Raw genomic sequence first — 21,349 nt, forward strand, 5'->3', positions numbered from 1 at the left:
TTCCAATGATTTGTAAGAATTGTGTCCCTTACCTCAACTATAAAAATATATTCTATTCATGCATTTTATTTATTTATTTATTTATTTATTCATCTATTTTATTTTATGTTTATTTATTTATTTTTTTATTTATTCATCTATTTTATTTTATTTTTGTTTATTTTTTTATTTGTTTATATATATATTTTTTGTAACATATAGAGGATCTAAACACGATTTTAAGGGAGAAGTACACATATATTGCCTCTTATCTGTATTATTTTTAGGGAAAATATAAAACCACTAGGAAGAATGTATTCCTTACATAAAATCTATTTTGTATACAGGCGAATCAAAAGTTTCAGTCTACAATTCATTAAAATGATAAGATATTGACAATTCTTTGTGTACATGTGTCTACCATAGATTTTGGCTTTGGATGAACTTTAAGTTTATTACTATTTGTGGACATCAATGACCCAGTAAAATGTAATTAGCTACCACGTTTATATCTTTTATTGGTCAATTCAAACTTTCCGCCAAACTGTCCAATATTTAGGTCGTTCCATCAGAAACTGCTTAGTATATCAGCATAATGATTCAATAGATGACATGTTACACATTTGCACATGCAAATAATAATATACATCTCGCTAATACAGGTAGACATTAAAGTACGGAAAGCGATTGGAACTGGAGGAACAAATAAACGTGAATTTACAACGGAACTAAATTAAATGGACTTTTCATTTAATAAACGCCTCCAGTTTCAAATTGACTGCATTCATGACGCAAGCATTGAAGTATTAAATGTATAAGGCCTTCCAATTCATTTGATTTTCCACGTCTGAACTTACTTTCTTCCTTTGTTTTTATTTATAAGCAGAGTTTAATCAAATTACTTGTTCTATTTATGTGTGAATCTTTCATATAGTTAGTTTTGTTTACTTATACTTGTTGACATTGCCCTAGTTGATCTTAAGTTAAGAACAAGCAAAGGGTTTACGTAACAAATTATTTAGTACTTCTTTGTCTAAGAACCTGGCAAAATGTATATAAGGTGTGGCACATAAAGGGAAAAAATGCAGAGATTTTATTGCATTAACCAAGTATTAATACCCTATAACCTCCAGAAAATAACCATCTAAGTGGTTGTAAAATTGCGTCTTTTTAAAGCTGCATTAGCTACCAAATTTGTTCAGTTTTGATTCTACTGAAATTTTGCTTAAATAAGTTTGTAGTAATGCAATTGGAGCAATAAATGTCAATAATACCTACAGAATATAGTGAAAACAACGTTTTTTTAATCAGAGAAGATGAGAAGATCGATAGCTCTGATCTAATTTATTTTTCGCCATTACTTCCGAATATTGCCGACAGGACATTCACCTGGGATAAAAATTCCTTTAAAAATAACAATAACGGATACACAGATAATCACGTGTCTTGTTTTCATTTCATTTCATTTATTTCTTGTCTAGCTTTCAAATAAATAATGAACCATATTTGAGCAACATAATATTCCAGTACGTAAATTTAAAAAGGATCCCTGCGTTATATTCCATTTTTTTCTTTTACGGCTTGAGTCCGTCGGTCTTCCTTGCCGTTGAATAACCACTTTCGCTTTGCAATCAGATTTATTATTAAAGAAGCGACCCTTATATCACATGCGCGATTAAAGTCACCAGAAGTCACATGCATACGAATTTTTCTAGGTCGATTTTTTGTCTTGCAAGACAATAAATATATAGACACTTATTTCATGTGTTTAATACATTTTATTTGTGTTTGTTTGTTTGTTTGTTGAGGTTTAACGTCCGAGCAGCAATATTTCAGCCACATTCAGACAATGAACATGAAATGGATGATAAAATGAACATGAAGTGATAAAAAAAAGGATGGGTCACAAGGACAACAGGGTCGACAAATTTTGATTGCCACTAGAAAAAGGGGGGATGGGTAAGGTCGGGCAATTTAGCCTCCTGTGGTGGAGGGCAAAGGTTCCTACTCCTGTCGAATACCACAGCAGGGTTCTTTAACGTGCGAGGAACGTGGCATCTTTCCCAACACGGTGCACCACTATGGTTTGCGGTCAGGTTTGCCGTATTATAGCCTGACAACCCCAGCATGTAACATGCCAGGGGTACCCCATTCCACCACCTGGGGCACACATCCCAGTTGCTCTGTGGGCAGAGCGCCTAACCCCCACCTAGGTTTCTGAGCACTATTTAGTCGCCTTTTACGACAAGCTTAGCGCTGCTGCAGGCCTATTCTTTTAAACACCCGGACCTGCACGGGGACATTTTATTTGTGAATATCAAATTAAATTATACAAGAAAAGTACAATTTAGTAGAAATAATTCAAAGTTCTGGTATATTTCAACAGAAACAAAAATTTACGAAAATGACAGCTAATGGAGCTTTAAGATATTGATAGGTTAAATTTAGTTGAAAAATGCACTGAAGAAAAATGGCGGGAAATTTTTCCCGCAGTTTATCCTGATATAAGTAGTCAAAAATATCTACATCACAAATGCTTCATTTAAATTTAAACAGCTGTTCAGTTGTTTTCTAGATGTATTGAATATATTTAAGGCAAAAGAGAACAAATTGAGAAATATAATGTGCCATCCAATGGCTGGTTCTTACAAAGAATGGTACTTAATCGACATTACCCTATTGGTGCAATCGTACAGTCACGCGTTTTCCTGTGGCGCGATGTGCTTGTTTGTTAAAGTTAAGTTGATTACACTGTTTTTTTTTTTTTTTGTTTTTTTTTTAATTTTAAAATTCTTTCCAATGTTTTTTTAAATATTTTTTCTTTCATTTCATTAGAGGTTTCTTCAGTTGTCACTGACCTCTATGAATGGAAGCCTTTCAATTCTTCTTTCCATATGACAGGATTAACTCAATTGAGCCTCGAGACTATTAAAAATAATTGTCTGGCTTCTTGAATTTTAAGACACCTATGTGTACCCTCGGAAAAAAGCGTTCCAAGAATCGATAGAATTAAAAATAGTTAGGTCTTTAATGACTGACAATGAACCTAATGATGTGAAAAAAGTTCTGTTCTATTTCGTAATTATGGCCGTATATGTAATCTTTTATATTAACAAGCAAAATTCAAATTGCATTTTTCAAAACAACGGTAGTCCAATCGGACATTAAATGAAAAAAATACAACAACTTTAATACAAGAGTATGAGCCTTAGAAAAAAGGACTCAGTTAAGAAACTGAATGATAGTTATCAGATCTTATAAGTAAGGTAAAGGATATCGATATATATTGAGCGAATCTGCATTCTCAATCCGTCAGTGAGATAATTTTATTCTATTTTTTTTTTTATTTAAGTATATCGTTGTATCCATTTGCACCATGAAAACTGATTTGTTCAACGTGTTATAATTTTCCTTTCCTCTTTCGTCTACTCCGGACTTGACTTTTTATGAGCAAATCGGCGGGTGTTTTTTTAAAAAAGCAGAGGACGCTTTCCCTATCGGTGCACCTGGTCCATGCAGCCAGTTTGTAGTGGAGTACGAGTTGATCATTTTACTTTGTTACTTTGTATGTACTATTTTGGTTAAATTATGTTCTTTTTGTGTGTGTCTGTTTTCCATGTCTAGTCTTTGTCCCTGGATTACATTCTATTGATTTCCGCCATAATCTGGGTTTCCTTGATAACTTTTTGTTCCCTCTTCCGTGCCCATTTTATGATTGAAATTATTATTATTTGATAGCAAAATCACTAGTTACAATAGAGGGAATTCTGAACCTATTGATCAAGATATGATTTAAAGAAGCTTCAAAGAAAGAAAGTATGCAGGAGACAAAAACAAACAAATGATATATACACCGGCGAAATACACAAAACAGTTGATATCATAAAAAATATATGAATACATATACATTAAGGTTTACAAGACGAACAAATTTGATAAAGAGTAATCAAGGGATCCAAGGTCATAGCGGTAATCAAAAGAATGTAATTCAGGGACAAAGACCAGACATAAATCACACACACTCTTTTGTACAATTGAACGTTACAGATATACAATAATCCACCATATTTAATCATTTTAGGATTTTTCTATTAGTAATCTGGAAAATAACGCAAATTGTTTTATCGTTAGATTGTTCTACTGGAAGAATATGTGAAATTTATATCCTACTCCTACCCCTTCCTTACAAACATCAAATATTTTGTTTGAATTCGTGGAACTCCAGACCACCTTCTAGTTCCTACATGATTTTAAGTTTGAAAATCTTAATCTTGTCACTGAATACTTTCCGCTGGAGGCAATCTAAGAAGATATGGTTCAATTCTGAATTTATGCTTTAAAGTAAAATAACTTTCACCGCGTGTATTGTGCATTTGGGAATACAAAGACTGATAGAATGGATCACATAATGTCTGTTTCATTGAAATCATTGGTTAGCTAAATAACCAATTACCGTTAACGTTAACTGGAAATGTAGTGACTGATTTTTTTTCAAATCCTGGTAGTTTTTATTGTATTGTCATTCTTTATTATCAGAGGTAGACGAAGAAAATAATAGCAGTGATAAGACCTATACTGGCTAAAAACCACTAATTCCACTTCCCATAGGCTTCTATGCTAATTTCACAATATTCAATGGCTTCTCTGGACTTTACCTTAACTTTAACCTGCAGATGACTATATATCAGCATGATTCTACATTTGTCAGCTCACAATCCTCAGAATGGCATGTGGGGTTAGCAGACTTGCAGTGCAGTACTGGTCACCGGAAGTGAAGGGTCTATAAATAGCATGGGAAATCCCAGTGTTTTCACAAGATAGGGGTATATTTAAAAATCATTATGGAGGTTAGGCTTCACATCACAAGAAGCAAAATGCACCTATAAAATGTACAGAAATGTTTTTCCTTTCAGAAACTGTTTAAATTTTTTAAATAAGATGAGAACTTTTTTCACAGCACTATGAGGAACAGGGGTAATTTCTGCGTAGGACTATTTTTGCGTACGTTCCAAATGCTCATTGGTTGAATTGGTGGTCTGTAACCTAAAGCTACCACACTTTCCAAAGAAGAGATTGTGGAAAACCATAAATCTGTGCTATCCTCTACCAAGGACGATGATGTGATTTACCGTCTATGTACTGGATTCCTGGTCTTTGTCCCTGGATTACATTCTTTTGATTACCGCCATAACCTTGGTTTCCTTGATTACTCTTTAATATGCTTTGAGCTAGAGCTAGCTTTCATTAACTGCTGGAGTACTTTGATTGGATATCACATTTTGTATTTATATTGTATGTTGAGGTATTCCATGGGGAAGAATTGGATTTATTACTGAGTGAATTTTATTGTGTGTTTAGTTGTAGTTTCAGTTCATTGTTAATCTTACATTAAAGGAAGATGCTTAATGCCTTATAAAATTAGTTTTATTCCACTGCAGACATGCGCATATCCACAACCAGGAAATGTTAGTTATTAATGTGTTTTCGTTATTTTACTTTTTAGATTGTTTTGAATTGTGTCATCGTTCGGTTACCAAAGATTTTATTACTTTTGTCGTCGGGGCTTTTCACAGCTTACTTAATTGTGTGTTTACACTTAGTGAAGACCTGTTGTTGATCTCTATAAGTATTTACTATTTTTAAGGGGTTATACGATGGTGCTTCCCTGTCGATTCACCATATGTGTTCCTTTTTCTGTTACAAATAATGGTAAGAATTCTTAAAATGTTAATAAATTTTCACTAATACACACAGTCCATATATAATTGACAATTGTAATGATATTTCTATTCCGTTTAAAAACACAATTGTCACGTGGTTAAATGATGTATTAAGAAGGTAGACTTAGGGTAAGGGGAATAACTCTTGAGATCTTTTATTTGTATCATATTAATTTCATCAACCTTTCATTTGAAACAGAATGAAATCAGTCCAAGTTACTTTGATGCTTACATAAGATTGATGTAAAATGCCTGAATACAAACGTGCAAATGATTTCTAAGAGTTGTGTCCCTTACCCTAGGTCAACGTCCGTAAGTGACATATTAGAAAGCCAAAGATGTTCATGACAAAAGACCTAAAGAAAAGCTTTTCTGAGGAAGAACATCGAATGTTTGTCAATAAAATTCTTCGAATACAAACCTTTAAGGAATTTCTTTATAGTACAAAGTGAATGCTTTCTGTCGTCGGAGTTTCATCCTTTTTTTCCTTTTGTTCTTTAGTTTTATCCTTTGTGTCAATTGTAGTTTTCATATCAGATCTGAAATTGGAAAAAAATTAAAACTACATCTAGAAACAAGTTTTATAAAGTTACCATTGTCAAGTGAGATGCAGATAGAACTTAAATTTTCTGACTATCAGTGCATTGAAGGTATTGATTCATACAAAAAGTAAGTGTTCCTTAATGACATTATTTTTCTTGCACTATTTATTATAATGCTTGTAAATGTAAACATCACTACTGATGAGAAAATAAATTTCCTACTGTCAACCTTATTACAGCCTCTTTAAAATTATATATGCAACTAAAGAGACTGACGCAAGTATAGATAATGACAGGTCACTGGCATGGCATTTAAATAACATAAAGATAAAGCTTAGAACCGAAGGAAAACGCCATGATTATTATCTGCCAGAGCCAAATGCGTATATCGAAGAATCAAAGGCGCTGATATTGCCATCATGTTGCAACCATAAAATATTTTTAAATCAAGAAATATAACCGTTTTATTCAAAACTGGGTGACCACTCCTGGCAACTTTAATAAAATGTAATTTTTGTGAATTCACAACAAAACAATTTATTTGTATATAAAGGTTCTACCAAGACTGTACACGATTTCTTGTCTTCTTAATATGGCCACAAAGAACTGAAAAACAACGGTTTCAGGGCGACTAACAATAATTTGAAGCAGGTAATGCCAATAAATAAATATATATTGCTGCTTAAAAATAACTACATTTACACATTTGAAACATTCCATTGACAATTTCGAAATGTGTCGTTACACAAAATTCGAAATTCCTAAATCACTAAGGCTTTGTTCCTTGTATTAAATATGGGACAACAATAATCTAGCTCCTTTTACAGACTCTGGTATTACTTATCGGTGCTAGATTTGGCTTCCTATTTCCATCTTTTATTGTTTTAAGTACTTATCGTATGCAATTTTTTGAATCTTGAACTTCCTCCGTATTTGTTCTAATGCTTCTGATGATACCTCACTCCTTGATTGTTTGGCTTTTGCTTTTTTGACAGTTAATTTGATGCGATGGTTCCTTTAGTTTTTTGTTTTTTTTTTTTCGACACTCATTTTCAATTTCCTAAATATATTTCAGTTCTATTGATATACAAAATGGAGTGTTGCCTCTTTGGCATATTTACCATATCCATTCTCGTTATAAATAAAGCAAAATTAGAATTTCGTGTTGAAATATTTGCTATTTAATCATAAACAGATTTCATCGTCATATACTACTCGATGATATCTTTTATCTTCCTTGATTGAATATTTGGAGAATAACTATAACTAATATTGACGAATTAATTAATTTAAATTTTAGATTTTAAAATGCCATGATCTCCTTTGCAGTGGTGGATCCAGAGAATGAGGGGTTCCAGGCAATTACTGGTCAGTTTTCACTAAAAAAGGCATTTTGTTCCATAACAAATGAGATCCAACCCTGGAACCGACCCCGACCCCGGACCCGTTACTGCCTTTGCCGGATCATTTACTCTAGAAGTAAATAAATGAAAAATTTTCTTTTAGAGTTACGGAAAATGAGGCAAGATTTGAAACTGTCATCACACCTATTTGTATCTATATATTGTCCTAATTTTTCCCAAAGTTTAACCTACTTGAACATACTTTACATTTTCCATTTAAATTCATGGGTCATCGAGCTCGATTTCGATATGCTGTAAACAGTAAAACTATGCCACAGTTTTATTTTCGCTTTTTCCAGGGTTAAGACCTGTAACGCAAAAATAAAACTGTCGTGAATATTATCTTCGAAGAACATTAAGAATGATATCCGGAACGATCGCGAAATTAATACTGCGCGAAATTTAATTGAACGCAGAAACCGCGAAATAAAGACGGTGTGAGAATACCGGTTTACAGTAATTGGGTCTTGATATCGGCATTTATTACCTATTTTTGTATATAACATATATATTTTGACTCTTTATAGTGAATTTTCCCTACTTTGTTAACTATGAAAATGCCTTCTGTAATATTTCTTTTTTTTCTGCAGAAGGCTTAACCAACGTTTTATATATTAAAAAGGGATCACCGAACTTTTTTATGATATTCAAATGATATGTAAATTCAAATGGCATTTCTATAGATAAAATTTCTAGGAATTACCATGCTTTGCTTCATGTCCAACATTCTTTAAATAATGAATTTTTAAAAATGAAATTATTTACATGTAACAACATTCTAAACACTAATGTTTAATTGAAAATACGAAATTTTGTATTTGCAAGATGACAGACAAAAGCTGTTCACTATTATTAATATGATGTACCTTATAGTCAACTTGATTAACAAAATATATTTCTACATGTATTATGAGAGGCTAAAACATTGTATTTTTTAGTATCTACGTCATTTTTAGATTATCGCATATTTTCTTTCAAAATAATACGTAATGGCTGCCAAATTATTTTCCATCTAACAATTGACTGTACCTATTGGAGTGTCTAACACCTCGCTTAATATATACAAATTGTAAATCAAAATGTTATTGTCGAGCCCATTTGGGATAACTAGTACAATGAAATTATATCTCCTAGAGCATTATGAATAAATCACTTAAGACTATATTTTAGTCTGAACAACTGTCAATAATGTAACAAATATCTAAACAACATGATAATGGATACGCGACTTAATTACAATGTACTACTTTCAACTATACCTCTTCACATATCGTTTTTATTTCAGAAAAACCATATACATTAATGATTAATAATGACTGATAATCATGGTGACTTGCAAGTTGCTTAAAAATATCATTGGAAGAGATGGGGATATCAAATATTGGAAGGAAAAAAATTTACTTGATAGAAAGTGAAAAGTCTTCCGTATTTTGAAGCTAGAGCAGAAGGTTTATATTCTACTGCAGGAGCCACTCATGTAAATACGGAGAAATCCGTATTATTCAAAATTCATATTGATAACTGGAATGTATTTTTTTTTTTATTTCAATAAATAAGTTATTTGTCGGTGAAGTTCATTCTGTTCATAGAAGAGATCTACTCATATTTTGGACCTAAACTTCGTAGTTAAATCTTTTCTTCGTTAACTGTTTCCTTGTTTTCTTCATATAAGGCGTTCAACTTCAAACTTCGAATGATTGTCATCGATTATTCTATTACTTCAAATGTCTTTGGTAGAAAGTGTTAATATGGCGTTAAAAAATGTGATCACATAATGTCTAATGACAGACGTTGTTAGTGTTGACAAATAACAGCTATTAAATGATGAACTTTGTCCTGCTTACCAGTATCGTTCTGAAAACCAAAGAGAACTTGACGTTTTCGTGCAGATTTATTGCAACCAGATACCGCGAAAAAGTGGCCTGGACAAAATACTGCTGAGTGTTTATTTGACGAGGGCGCTTCGTGTAAATCCCGAAGCACCAAAGTAGTTTGTGGACTTCTCTTACAACTTCTTACCGAAGAATTCAACACGAAAATTGTAAATGAAGGCGACATACAATATACATATTGTTAGGAAATTCGTCGTAAGTATTTTAAATTATATGATGTGCATCGTTTAAAATTGATTTTAGTTGTGTTCATCGATAATTTTACTTGATCACAAATAATTTATTAAATTGGCAATAAACAAAGCATCGTAGTGCCTTGAACAAAACATTGATTGACATCATCGTTTTCTTATATTATCACGAAAGACTCTAAGGAAATTCTATGCCAAAGAAACGTGATAGTCCTTAAATGACAAATTGATGTATGAAATTTCTATTAGTTCTGTCATTATCATTGAAACCCAATGCCGAGCATAACATCTGATCTGTTGAACAAAACCGTGTCAGTTATATTAAACTCTACAATGCTATACAACGCATCGGACATGGAACCAGAAATGATTTCCTACGAACCTTACCAAATGCCAAAAGCTTTTATCATAACTATAGTATGTTTATACGGAATTATGGTGTTTGTGAGTGTTGGTGGAAACCTTGTTGTCTGCTATACTGTGTTTACAATTCAAAGACTACGAACAGTGACTAATTTCTTTCTAGCAAGTCTTTCCGTAAGTGATATTCTTATGACTGTGGTATGTATACCATTCACAGTGATGAGTAACATTATCTATCATTACTGGCCATTTTGGGACTGGATGTGCCCTTTGGTCCAGTATCTCCAACTTGTGTCCGTTTTACAACGTGCTTTTACGATGGTTGCCGTTGCCTGTGATAGGCATTTTGTCATATCAAAGCCCTTGAAGAAACGAATTTCTAAAGCAAAAGCTAGAGTCATGATAACTGTTTTTTGGTTTTTTGCAATGCTGATAGCAATTCCTACTGCTATTCATTCAAAAATAGTTTATTTACAATTTGAACCCGGTTCTAATGGTCTTTGTGTTGAAGTCTGGCACAGTCATGCTTCTAGATACATTTACAGTGTCTCAATAATGATGCTACAGTATTTTGTGCCTTTGTTTATCATGATGTGTACGTATACCCATATTGGATATATGATATGGATAAAGCAGCCTCCAGGAGAAGCTGACAGTTCTCGGGATTTAAGGATAGCATCTTCGAAGCGCAAGGTAAGAATGAAGCAATATTGAGATTTTTTTTGTTTTACGTTGCTTGTTTGTTTTTTGGTTTTTGTTTGTTTGTTTGTTTGTTTGTTTGTTATTAAGTTTCTGATCATTTCTTCGGGGCTGTGAACTGATTTCTGGCCGTTCGGCAGTTCTTATTTGGATGATTGATTTTCTGGGTATAAACTGAAGTAACACTCCAGCTAAGATTCATGCAAAGTTTGTTTCATGGTTGGTAATCCTGAATATTTTGATATTTTGTTTCAAATTTTATCCTAAACAGAAAATTACATGTGACATTTAATATTACACTTTTTCTTAGGAGATAAAATATGTACAGAATGTACTGTAGAATTCAAAATAATGGAAGATGACTCTGTAAATAACATTGAAATACAATAGACACTAAATTGGAGCTTTCAGAACATGTTATACAACGCTGTGAAATTCAGATCAGATTACAAGAAAAAAAGTTTTCATGATTAGCAAAAGACCAATTTCCCCTGAACGGTTAAATTTTATCTTCGATTATTGAACCACCCAAGAGAATCTCTGATGCCTCTGATGCCCATTTTCCCTTAGTCAAATATATTTGACTGACTTACAAGATGCTGATGATGGTTTGTTTTTCAAACAGTCACATGTGTAAGATCAATCGTAACTTTATATAGAAAAACCTATTTCGACCGATCTTTTTTTGATCTTACAATTTGTGCACATTTTTATCTTGTAGAATCCGATTTGCCAAGTCAATTTTCGTGTTCATTTTTGTAAATGTTAGTTGGTGCAATTGTTTATTTTCTTTACATTTTTCAGTTTGATAAAAGTATTAACAAAGTTAGAATTCTACGTCGTCGTAATTATTTATCTGTTGCGTCCGACAAATTATATCTTTTCAAATATCCACCCATGTTAATGAAATATCAATTTATTTGAAATTCTAATATGGCGTGCTCTAAAGCTCTTTAGACCACAGCCATGGTAGAAAAAAGTGATAAATACATGACCAACATTTCGTGCAACATATATGCTACTTCTATTTAAAAAGACTAGTCCTATTAGAAATGTAAATAAATCACGGAACTCCATTTTATCATTGTTTTACCACGGGCTGACCAATTATGTCGTAAGGTAACATTTCGCTATCTCTCGGGATAAAACAATGCGACATAAATAGCCAGCCCATATTAAAACAATGATAAAATGGAGTTTCCATGATTTATCTTTTAAATAAACAGTTCTAGTACTACCATATTTTTTTATATCTCTAACAATAATGACTAGTTAGCCTAAAGTGAACTCTGAATAATCCGAAATCCTGTATAAACCAGGCACAGTTTAAAGTTCCATTTAATACCAGTATTTTTAACCTCAGTAACTTGTTCATATGTCCAAATTGAACCAACTTATAGGTCTGAAAGGGAATGTTTTTGGGGTTGTTTTGTGTGTGTGTGCGTGCGTGTGTGTGTGTGTGTGTGTGTGTGGTTCTTTTTTCATTTCTTTGCCATCATTATATCTCTGAAAAGAATATATTCACACAAAATCCATGTTAATGATATTGATTTGATGCTCATTGTCAATTTTAACCCTTATCAAATAAATAAAGAAAAAACACAATAAAATCCCTCATCTTTTGTTCTTTCCATGAATAATCTTTAACTATTCCTCATTATGATAATCAATACAAAGTTTATAAGTAAATGTCTCCCTACTTCCATCGTTTGCATTTTAAAATTTTCTTCAAAACCAGGTATATGAATGAATTTACTTTGAATTTCCTGCATTTATGAATACTATGCATTAATGATATCAAACTAAGAGCTGCTGTGAAATTGAGTACAATGTTGATGACATTCACGTGGTTCGATGAACTATTTGCATTTGGGTTGCTAAATAAAGGTTTCACAAGGACAGGTATTACACGCCCTTAAGTTTGAAGGGTTTTGTAACACAAAAATTTATACATGTATAATAGTGAATTATTTTAATTCGTTTTATTTGAAAATAAAAATGTTATTGACAAAAAGTCAGTAATGGTAGTTCATCTATATTACTATAAATACATTTATATTTTTTTTCATAAAATTTTTTTGTAAACCTGGTATTAATTATTTTGAAACTATTCCATTTTTGAAATTCGATACAAGTCTTTTTCTCTGAGAGCAGGTCGAAAAAACTTCGCTTACAATATGTATCTAGTTGCACGTACAAATACAGTTATAAGATTAGTTTTGTAGTATAGACTTCTTTTTTCATATTCACGGTCAGCAAAACGATTCCGAGAGGGCCAAAAATGATAATCATATGATAAGTCACATATCGTAATATGATTACGATGTGATTATCACAAGTAAATAAGTGATTACTAACATATAAGTATCCTATGATTTTAAAGAAATGATTATCATATTTTTGCAAAAAAAATATTTGACTATCATATGTAAACTGAAACATATGATAATAATCAACATATGAGTATCACGTGCGGCACTGTGGCACTTTCGGTTGTGTACACTCAAACTCTTGTTACGACTGAGAGCCAATTTATTCAACTTAATAATGAAACCACAGAGATAATGCAAGAACATTTAATGATCGAGTTCTCTGTAGAGTTCAAGATATTTATGTGTTTGAACTTACCACACCAAAGTCGAGTACAACCAAACTTAATTGGCCGCAATGAGTATTGGCGCATGTGCAATCAAACAAAAGATGTTATCGATGTAATTCGTAACACTAAATGTAAAGTCAAATATTTCGATAAACTAAAAATTATATCCTCTACCGACAGTTAGTTGTTGTTTTAAACCACATGTTCAAGTTTTTAATATATACCTTTTCTATTCCTGGTGTTGTATCGAAATTAGAGCAAATCAACAAGAAGTGTCACAATACTGATGTCATTTTCTATTTCACATTCAATAATTACGATCTAGCTATCCAATTTATTTTCGCCCCGTGCAGGTCCGGGTGTTAAAAGAATAGGCCTGCAGCAGCGCTAAGCTTGTCGTAAAAGGCGACTAAATAGTGCTCAGAAACCTAGCCGGGGGCTAGGGCGCTCTGCCCACAGAGCAACTGAGATGTGTGCCCCAGGTGGTGGAATGGGGTACCCCTGGCATGTTACATGCTGGGATTGTCAGGCTATAATACGGAAAACCTGACCGCAAACCATAGTGGTGCACCGCGTTGGGAAAGATGCCGCGTTCCTCGCACGCTAAAGAACCCTGCTGTGGTATTCGATAGGAGTATGAACCTTTGCGCTCCGCCACAGGAGGCTAAATTGCCCGACTTTGCCCATCCCTCCCTTTTTCTAGTGGCAATCAAGGTTTGTCGACCCTACTATCCTTGTGTCACATCACGTTTTTCGTTTCATCGTCATTTCATTTTCATTTTATCATCCGTTTCATGTTCATCGTCTGAATATAGCTGAAATATTGCTGCTCGGACGTTAAACCCCAACAATCAATCAATCAATCCAATTTATTTTCTTTCATTCTACTCCAGTTTCAATCGTAGAATAAGTCATCTGATTGTTGAGAAAAAACTATACACATGCAAATATTTTTCACGTGAATTCATTGAGTTGGCGTAATTAACATGGCATACACGTGATGTATAAAATTAGTGTGATTTTCAGATGTATTTTACTTAACGTGAACTTTGAATTTGCGTGAATGGCTCGATTCACATGCATATTACGTGAACTGTCACTTACCTTACTTCCTAGATTTAAGTGAAAATAATATGAAATTTATGGAAAGACCATGTGAAAATCGTGTGACTTTTTTTGCTTGTGCAGTATAGAAGATCGAGGTTTACATAAATAAAATGAAGAGACATAAAATCTTAAAGCAGTCGGAAAATTTCTGAAAATAAATCAATGCAACTTAAAAACCCGTATATAATTGCATTTGACTTGATGTGTTTGCATTTAATAGCTTGTTAATCTGATTTAGCCCGTAATATCAATCATGATTATTTCTAAATTTGTTCATACATTCACTAAATGCTCTTTTAAAATCATTATCTAGCTTTAAATTTACGATTATATGGACTTACATGATTTATGTATGTTTTTCTCTCATTTCATTCATATATTTGGATAGATAATTATGTCTGTTTAGTGTGATAAATGTTGTAAATAAGTGTTTCAACAGGTAAGAGGCATTCCAATGGGTACAAGTTGTGAACTCTATTTGCTGATCTTTTTATACACTTATGGATTTTTTTTTTAAAAGATAGCAACGCTTTGCTAGAAATGTTAGTCGTTAAACCAATTTTCTAGATAAGGACCAAAGACTTAACTTTGAGAGAGTAATCAAGGGAATCAAGGTCCTTAGACGAGGACAATGATTTGCTGCCAATAGATCACGGTCTTCACTCCAAACAATGTCTACGGTCATCACAATGATCTTAATTGCTGGTAAAATTGTCGAGTTTCCATTGAATAAATGGCCTCTGTGAAAGGTTTTATACACTCTGCAATTGACCTTCAACAAGTAGCAAGGCTTATGTATTGCCATACTGCTTACCCTTCCAGAACATCTGAGATTTACCCAGGTTGAAGTTGTGTTCATGATGTTCGTTATATTATGTGTTGTTTGTACTTTTTCTTCAACGGCTTTGGAGTTCCTGGCATTATTTTGTCCGCGAAATCCCTTCATTTGTATCATCGGTGTTGTTACTCCTTCAGAATTATCTCTATCATAAGCAGGTTTTGTATCACATTTGGAAAAAATGTGTTTGTAGCCATATTTTTTTTCAGTTCTAGCATGATATTGCTAAGACAAATTTGCATTTAAGCACTTCGCACCAATAGCATGAAAATCTAATATTTGTTGCATACCTTTGGGTATACTGTTTTTATTTTATTTTATTTATTTATTTATTTTTTATCATTTTTTTTAAGACAAGTCTAGCCAACATGTCTCATGTGTGAAATCTTGATTTACTAAAGTAACTTGTTAACTTTCTTAATCTTTTTCATCACATTGTATCTTCGTTTTTTTCTCTTTCAGACATTAAAGATGCTGTTCGCCGTTGTAGTGACGTATGCTTTGACGTGGTTACCTCTTCACGTCTTAACGATACTTGGGGACGTTAATCCAGTGATTTATAATCATATGTATGCACACATCTTGTGGCTCACATTTCATTTTATTGCCTTTAGTAACAGTGGGACGAATCCGATTATATATTTTTATATGAACAAAACTTTCCGGAGTGGATTTCTCGTATTGTTCAATAAAATGTTTTGCGTAAATGGTCGATCGAGGTCTGTTCGGCGATTTACCGTGTCTATGCCTATAAATCAACATCAAAAAAGTTTTACGGGATCAATAATTCGAGGACGGTCATCGAAAAAACGACGAAGATCAAATGGTTCGTATATTGGTACAACAGAACTGAAAACGCTGTGAAATTTTAAGCGCACCACATTCTGCAATATGTAATTCATTGCTATTTCAAATGAAAATTATAACATTAAATGTGATAATATTGGGACAGGTGCACCCTGACAGAAGAGAAGGACAACACTTGTATCACTCAGTAAACTATTATTTTACAAAATGAAGAGTGACTAAGTTCGAGTACATTTTTGTTTACTTTACACTTACAAGAATTGTGGGAGTCACGCGCGACCAGCTTAAGGAGGTATTCCGAGGGTAAGGGACATAACTCTTGAAATTCTTGATATGTTTGTATCATGTTCAATTTCACCAAAGCATATCAAGCGTTCATTTGAAACAGAATGAAATTAGTCCAAATTACTTTAATGCTTACATGAGATTGATGTAAAAAGCTGAATACAAACGTTCCAATGATTTGTAAGAGTTGTGTCCCTTACCGTAGGTCTACCTCCTTAAGTGCAGAAGACTTTGGTTTTGTAACGACATTAACTTACTACTGCTTTGTGGACTGAATACAGCATACCAAATGAATAACTCACATTTTACATGATACAAGTTCGAAACTAGTGATGGTGCTTAAATATTATGATCTGCTTCTAAGGTCAACTAAAATTGAGATAGAAGGCCTATGCATTTTCAAGTCATTTTTAGTTGTTTCAAATTGTGCTAAGCTATTAAAAGGACCTGGCCTCTCGTAAAACGTTTTCTTATTTAGAAAAAATTCTAATCTTATGGTATTGACATTATGAAGTATAGACTAAGGTGTAGAACAATTTTTGATTTCCCCATATTTCTTCTTAGACAATTTTTTTTCAAAATTTAAAATGAATTCTCATACAATTTTTTTCAATATATAAATTGAATAAAAACGACACCTTAACTCTACAAATGTATGGACAAAATATCAAAAACGTACTAGGTAGATTTAAATAGAAAGGTGTGTTTTGCATTCACTATAACAAGTCTTGTCTATTACAGAAAAAGGCATTTGTTCTAGATATGGTACAACAAATGAAAAGCTTTGTTCAAACAATTACTCATATCAACCAAATAAGTGCTACTTATGTTGCAATAACGTGTCCTTAAAGATCACGGTCCGCCATTATTTATTTTTAAGTTTTCCTGAAGGTCGAGGTCAGCTATGCTTATTATTGATTTAATAATAATGTTGTTGAATGATATTAATCGCTGTGATATTTTCTAATAAATAATGTTGTATGAATCGTGTTTTGTTCATCAACCAGTTAGGTGGGTGGTATGTTCGAATCGATTAAGAGTTAAGAGACTGTCCATATAGAAATCAGACAGTTCCTATGTGATGGATGGCACCTGGTAAATTTTAACCCACTGATTATTTTACTTTAATGTAATGTTTATATCATTTGTATGTCCAATAGTACAAAGATTTCTTTAATCGTCAATGGATGGCTTAGAAAATGATTTTATAGTTCCCTGAGAAGGCAACCAAATTCTGCACAAAATGAATGAGTTATCTCCTTTTTTTCACTGAATTTCAGTGCTTTTTGTGTAATTCATTTCTCTTAAACCGTTGCAGTTAACCAAAAACAACCAAAAAACAACATTCAACTTTGAGAAATGATGCAAAAGATGATTTTTTTAAATCAAAATTTGTGCCTATCACTGAATGGTTTTTGTCCTATTCATTGGACCGTTTATATAAAAAAAATTGTAATCTAAGAAAAATAAGTGATACATTCATAAATTTGTGTATTCTTTTAGCTGATACTGTATATTGTATATTATACTCTTTGCTCATCACCATAATATCCAGGCGCGTAGCTGCCGTTAGGCAAAAAAGCTTTTGCCTGCACTTAATTTTGCCATTTTTTTTTTGGTTTTTTTTGTTGTTTTTTTTGTTTGTTTTTTTTGTTTGTTGGTTTTTTTTTTTTTTTTTTTTTTTTTTTTCTTTAGATAAAATACATCCAGGAGAGGCATAAATGATGCTCTAAAACGCTATCTCCGCGGAGCTTCGGGGGGGGGGACACCCTGCCGTAATTTTGCCCACACTTCAATTTGGCCTCAGCTACGCGCCTGATATCTACCATAAAAGTCATCTAAGTAATCGAGTAATAATAAAGGAATATCGCATTTATATTGGATTGTTATTTCCCACAGAGTATTATATTGCAAGCGCAATTTCATGCAGTGCAATATCAACTCGATAACTAAGGAATGACTGATATATTTTTCCGTCAATGAAAAAATAACCTTTATCACGTGGTGCTCACTAAATAATCTGCGTAGCAAATAAAGTAATTTATTATAATTTAATTTCAGTATCTAAATTCAACGAGTATATTATTAAAAGTTTGATGACGTCACACTCATTGCAAAATTAGGTCTATGAGATGATGGACCAATTTTTTTATCCAATCGGAAACGTGTTACTTCTGAAATTAAATTATAACAGAGTAACTTTAATACTTGAAGTCCAGTAATATCTTTGGATTACTCAATTTAGAGCTAAGTACTCAAAATAGCAAAAGGAACATATATGTGAAACGCAACAAGTGCACAATCGTTTATCCTTTATTAAAATAGTACATGTGAAAACTCACGGGATCACCAAAATGTCTTCATTAAATGTAAACACAATTTAAATAAGCTCTCTGAAAGACCCCGAGACAAAAGTAATAATATCCGTAGAAACAGAACAACGGCGCTTCTTCCAAAAAAAAAAATCAAATAACGAAACAAAAACAAATTAATTAGCAACATCTCCCCGACTGTGTACAGGCGCATGTTTGCAGTTGGGTTAAACTGGTTTTCTCAGGTCAAACCATCCGCCTTTAATATAAGGTCAGCGATGCACTGTAACAACAACAAAAACACACTGTAAAATTCATTCAGTTATATATCCAGTTCGCTTTCATGGAATGCCACAACACACAACATACAGACAAAATCTGTGTGTAATGATGTACTTTGCCTGTGTATAATGATGTACTGTTCCTGTGTGTAATGATGTTTTGGGGCCAGCTAAGACCTACCTTGTGGTATATGAGGATTTCATCGTCTTTCAATGAAGACCAATGGGAAGCCTTTGACTGACATTTTCATCCTGGTGGGGCTGTTGTCTCTTTGACATATACACCATACCTATTCTCTACTCCTACAACGTAAGAGGTGGAATTCCGTTTCTCCATACCTCTACCTCTTACTTCCGAGCGCCATATTGCATACCGTCGTTCCGCCGTTCTTTGAAATCGGCATAATTATTGTAAAATATTTACCATTTAAGGCATTTTTACTTTACCATAACACGGGATAAGGTGAATAAATAGAAGAAGAACAAATGACCTACCTGATTAGAAATCCAGCAATCCTGGAAATCCTTTGTGAAAGCAGATTAAGTGAACTTCAAATTTGGTTTTTAGCTTTTTGAATGTGTAATTCCGGTTGATAAAATTACGAATTTTAAAATTTTGCGAAACGAACATACTAAAGTAACCAACGAATTGCCTTTACCAACTTTATGTTGGTTTTGTCAAAAATATATTGTATTCCGTAAAATTAGAGACCTAATTCAAAATGGCCGGTCACTTTGATAACTGTCTTCATTACAAATGTTCTCTTGGTATTTAACAAAAATTAGGATTTTTATCACTTGATTTCCGGTAGGTTAAACTTCTTTTATATTAATATAAGACTTAAAATATTTTAAAACACATGATTAGATAATTCACATTAGCGATGGCTTTCAACATGTCCGATGCTAGAGGTTAGTATGGCACCAAGTCAGAAAATAGCTTGCAAGACAACCTCTAGCACTGCTGGAGTAACCTATTCAAATTATAAAATAAGTTACTAAAGTAAAAAAAAAACTCTCGCAGTTACTGAAAGCTAGATAACAAACATAATACGAATATGTATTTGACATTTTATTTTCACTTGATAGTAATCGCCAGTATTAATCCATTTAGACAATGTAGATTCTTTCAAATTAATTGAAAAAAATGAAGACTACTAAAAGTATATATAAATATAATTTATTCCAGTGTTGTTAACCCAGGAAAATGATATTTCATACAGATTACTATCCTATTGTGATCTACTCCAGTCACTTTTCAATTTCACCTTTTGGTATATTGAGTAGGCGGTGTCTGAAACGGTTATCAAAAAAGATATTACTAATAACCCTGTCGGTGCACATGGTACACCAAAGCCTATAAAGCATTCCTTTGAAATAGAATGAAATCAATTTCAATTTCTTTTATGCTTACACGAGAGTCATTTAAAATGGTTTACCTTAGCGTACTAATGATTCCCTTATTCTAGGTCAGAGACTTCTGTATCTTTGCTATAATGACTGAAAAACGGTAGAATTTAATTCGGATTGAAAATTACATGAATGTACTCAAGCATTGTCGTTGCAATTACATTGGTGGTTCTAAGCCTCAAGTTCATTTGTTGATATCATGAAAACCTTGATTGACTTTTGTGTACCCTTTTTTGGAATTCTGTGCCTGTAGCTAAACGATTATATGAATTGTATTTTAAACATTTGTTTTCAATGATCGACATTGATAATATAGTTGTTTAAAGAATAGATAATTAAATGCTAGTTAGTGCTCATTAAGTTAACTTGACATTTCTTGCATGAGGCAAGTGTAAGAGGACGAAGTTGAAGTATGATATTGTTATTTCAAAATTGATAATAAATGCCTTCTAGTTTTACATCGAATAGGGTTTATTTTTCAGGCTGTTCTTAAAGATACGAAAATAAAATATGATCCTTCCTCAGTATTACCTTTGGTATTACGAGTTAACTTCCTGTCAGAGTGAAATCATGCTCTCAGTGCTTCTAATGTCAACGGTTAAATTCGCTTACTTACCATTATGAAGACTTCGTCCTCTATTATTTATTTTTTTTTTTTCAAGTAATGGTTCAAGTTATAATCAAAAGATATAGTAGAAATGTAAGAGATATTGAGGTCAGTCTTGAACTTAGAAACATACAAAACTTACCAACACTGATCGACACGCCTTTATTTTTGAAAATGAAATGACTGCCTTAGTAACGTCGCAAGTATTTCTTTAAAATGATAAATAAAGGAATATATAGAAGAATAAAATAATTTAATTTTTAACAATCTTTCTGATTGGTTGGTTAACTTGTATAACTTGCTTTGGTACTATG

General features: G+C 32.7%; 1 protein-coding gene across 1 annotated transcript in view; it reads left to right on the top strand.

Moving 5' to 3' along the window:
- LOC148620015 (RYamide receptor-like) overlaps positions 1-16,881 on the top strand; it is a 31,399-nt gene extending 14,518 nt beyond the window's left edge. Inside the window, exons 2-3 of the mRNA XM_088580513.1 lie at positions 8,930-10,783; positions 15,796-16,881. Coding sequence (XP_088436639.1) covers positions 10,001-10,783; positions 15,796-16,197 — 1,185 coding nt within the window. The 5' untranslated portion in view covers positions 8,930-10,000 and the 3' untranslated portion in view covers positions 16,198-16,881. The remainder of the gene's footprint in view (positions 1-8,929; positions 10,784-15,795) is intronic.
- The last annotated feature ends 4,468 nt before the right edge of the window (positions 16,882-21,349 follow it).

The sequence above is a fragment of the Perna viridis genome, chromosome 4 (genome assembly GCF_037379345.1).
Source record: "Perna viridis isolate PV_CMFRI_1.1 ecotype Kerala chromosome 4, ASM3737934v1, whole genome shotgun sequence".
Lineage (NCBI taxonomy): Eukaryota > Metazoa > Mollusca > Bivalvia > Mytilida > Mytilidae > Perna > Perna viridis.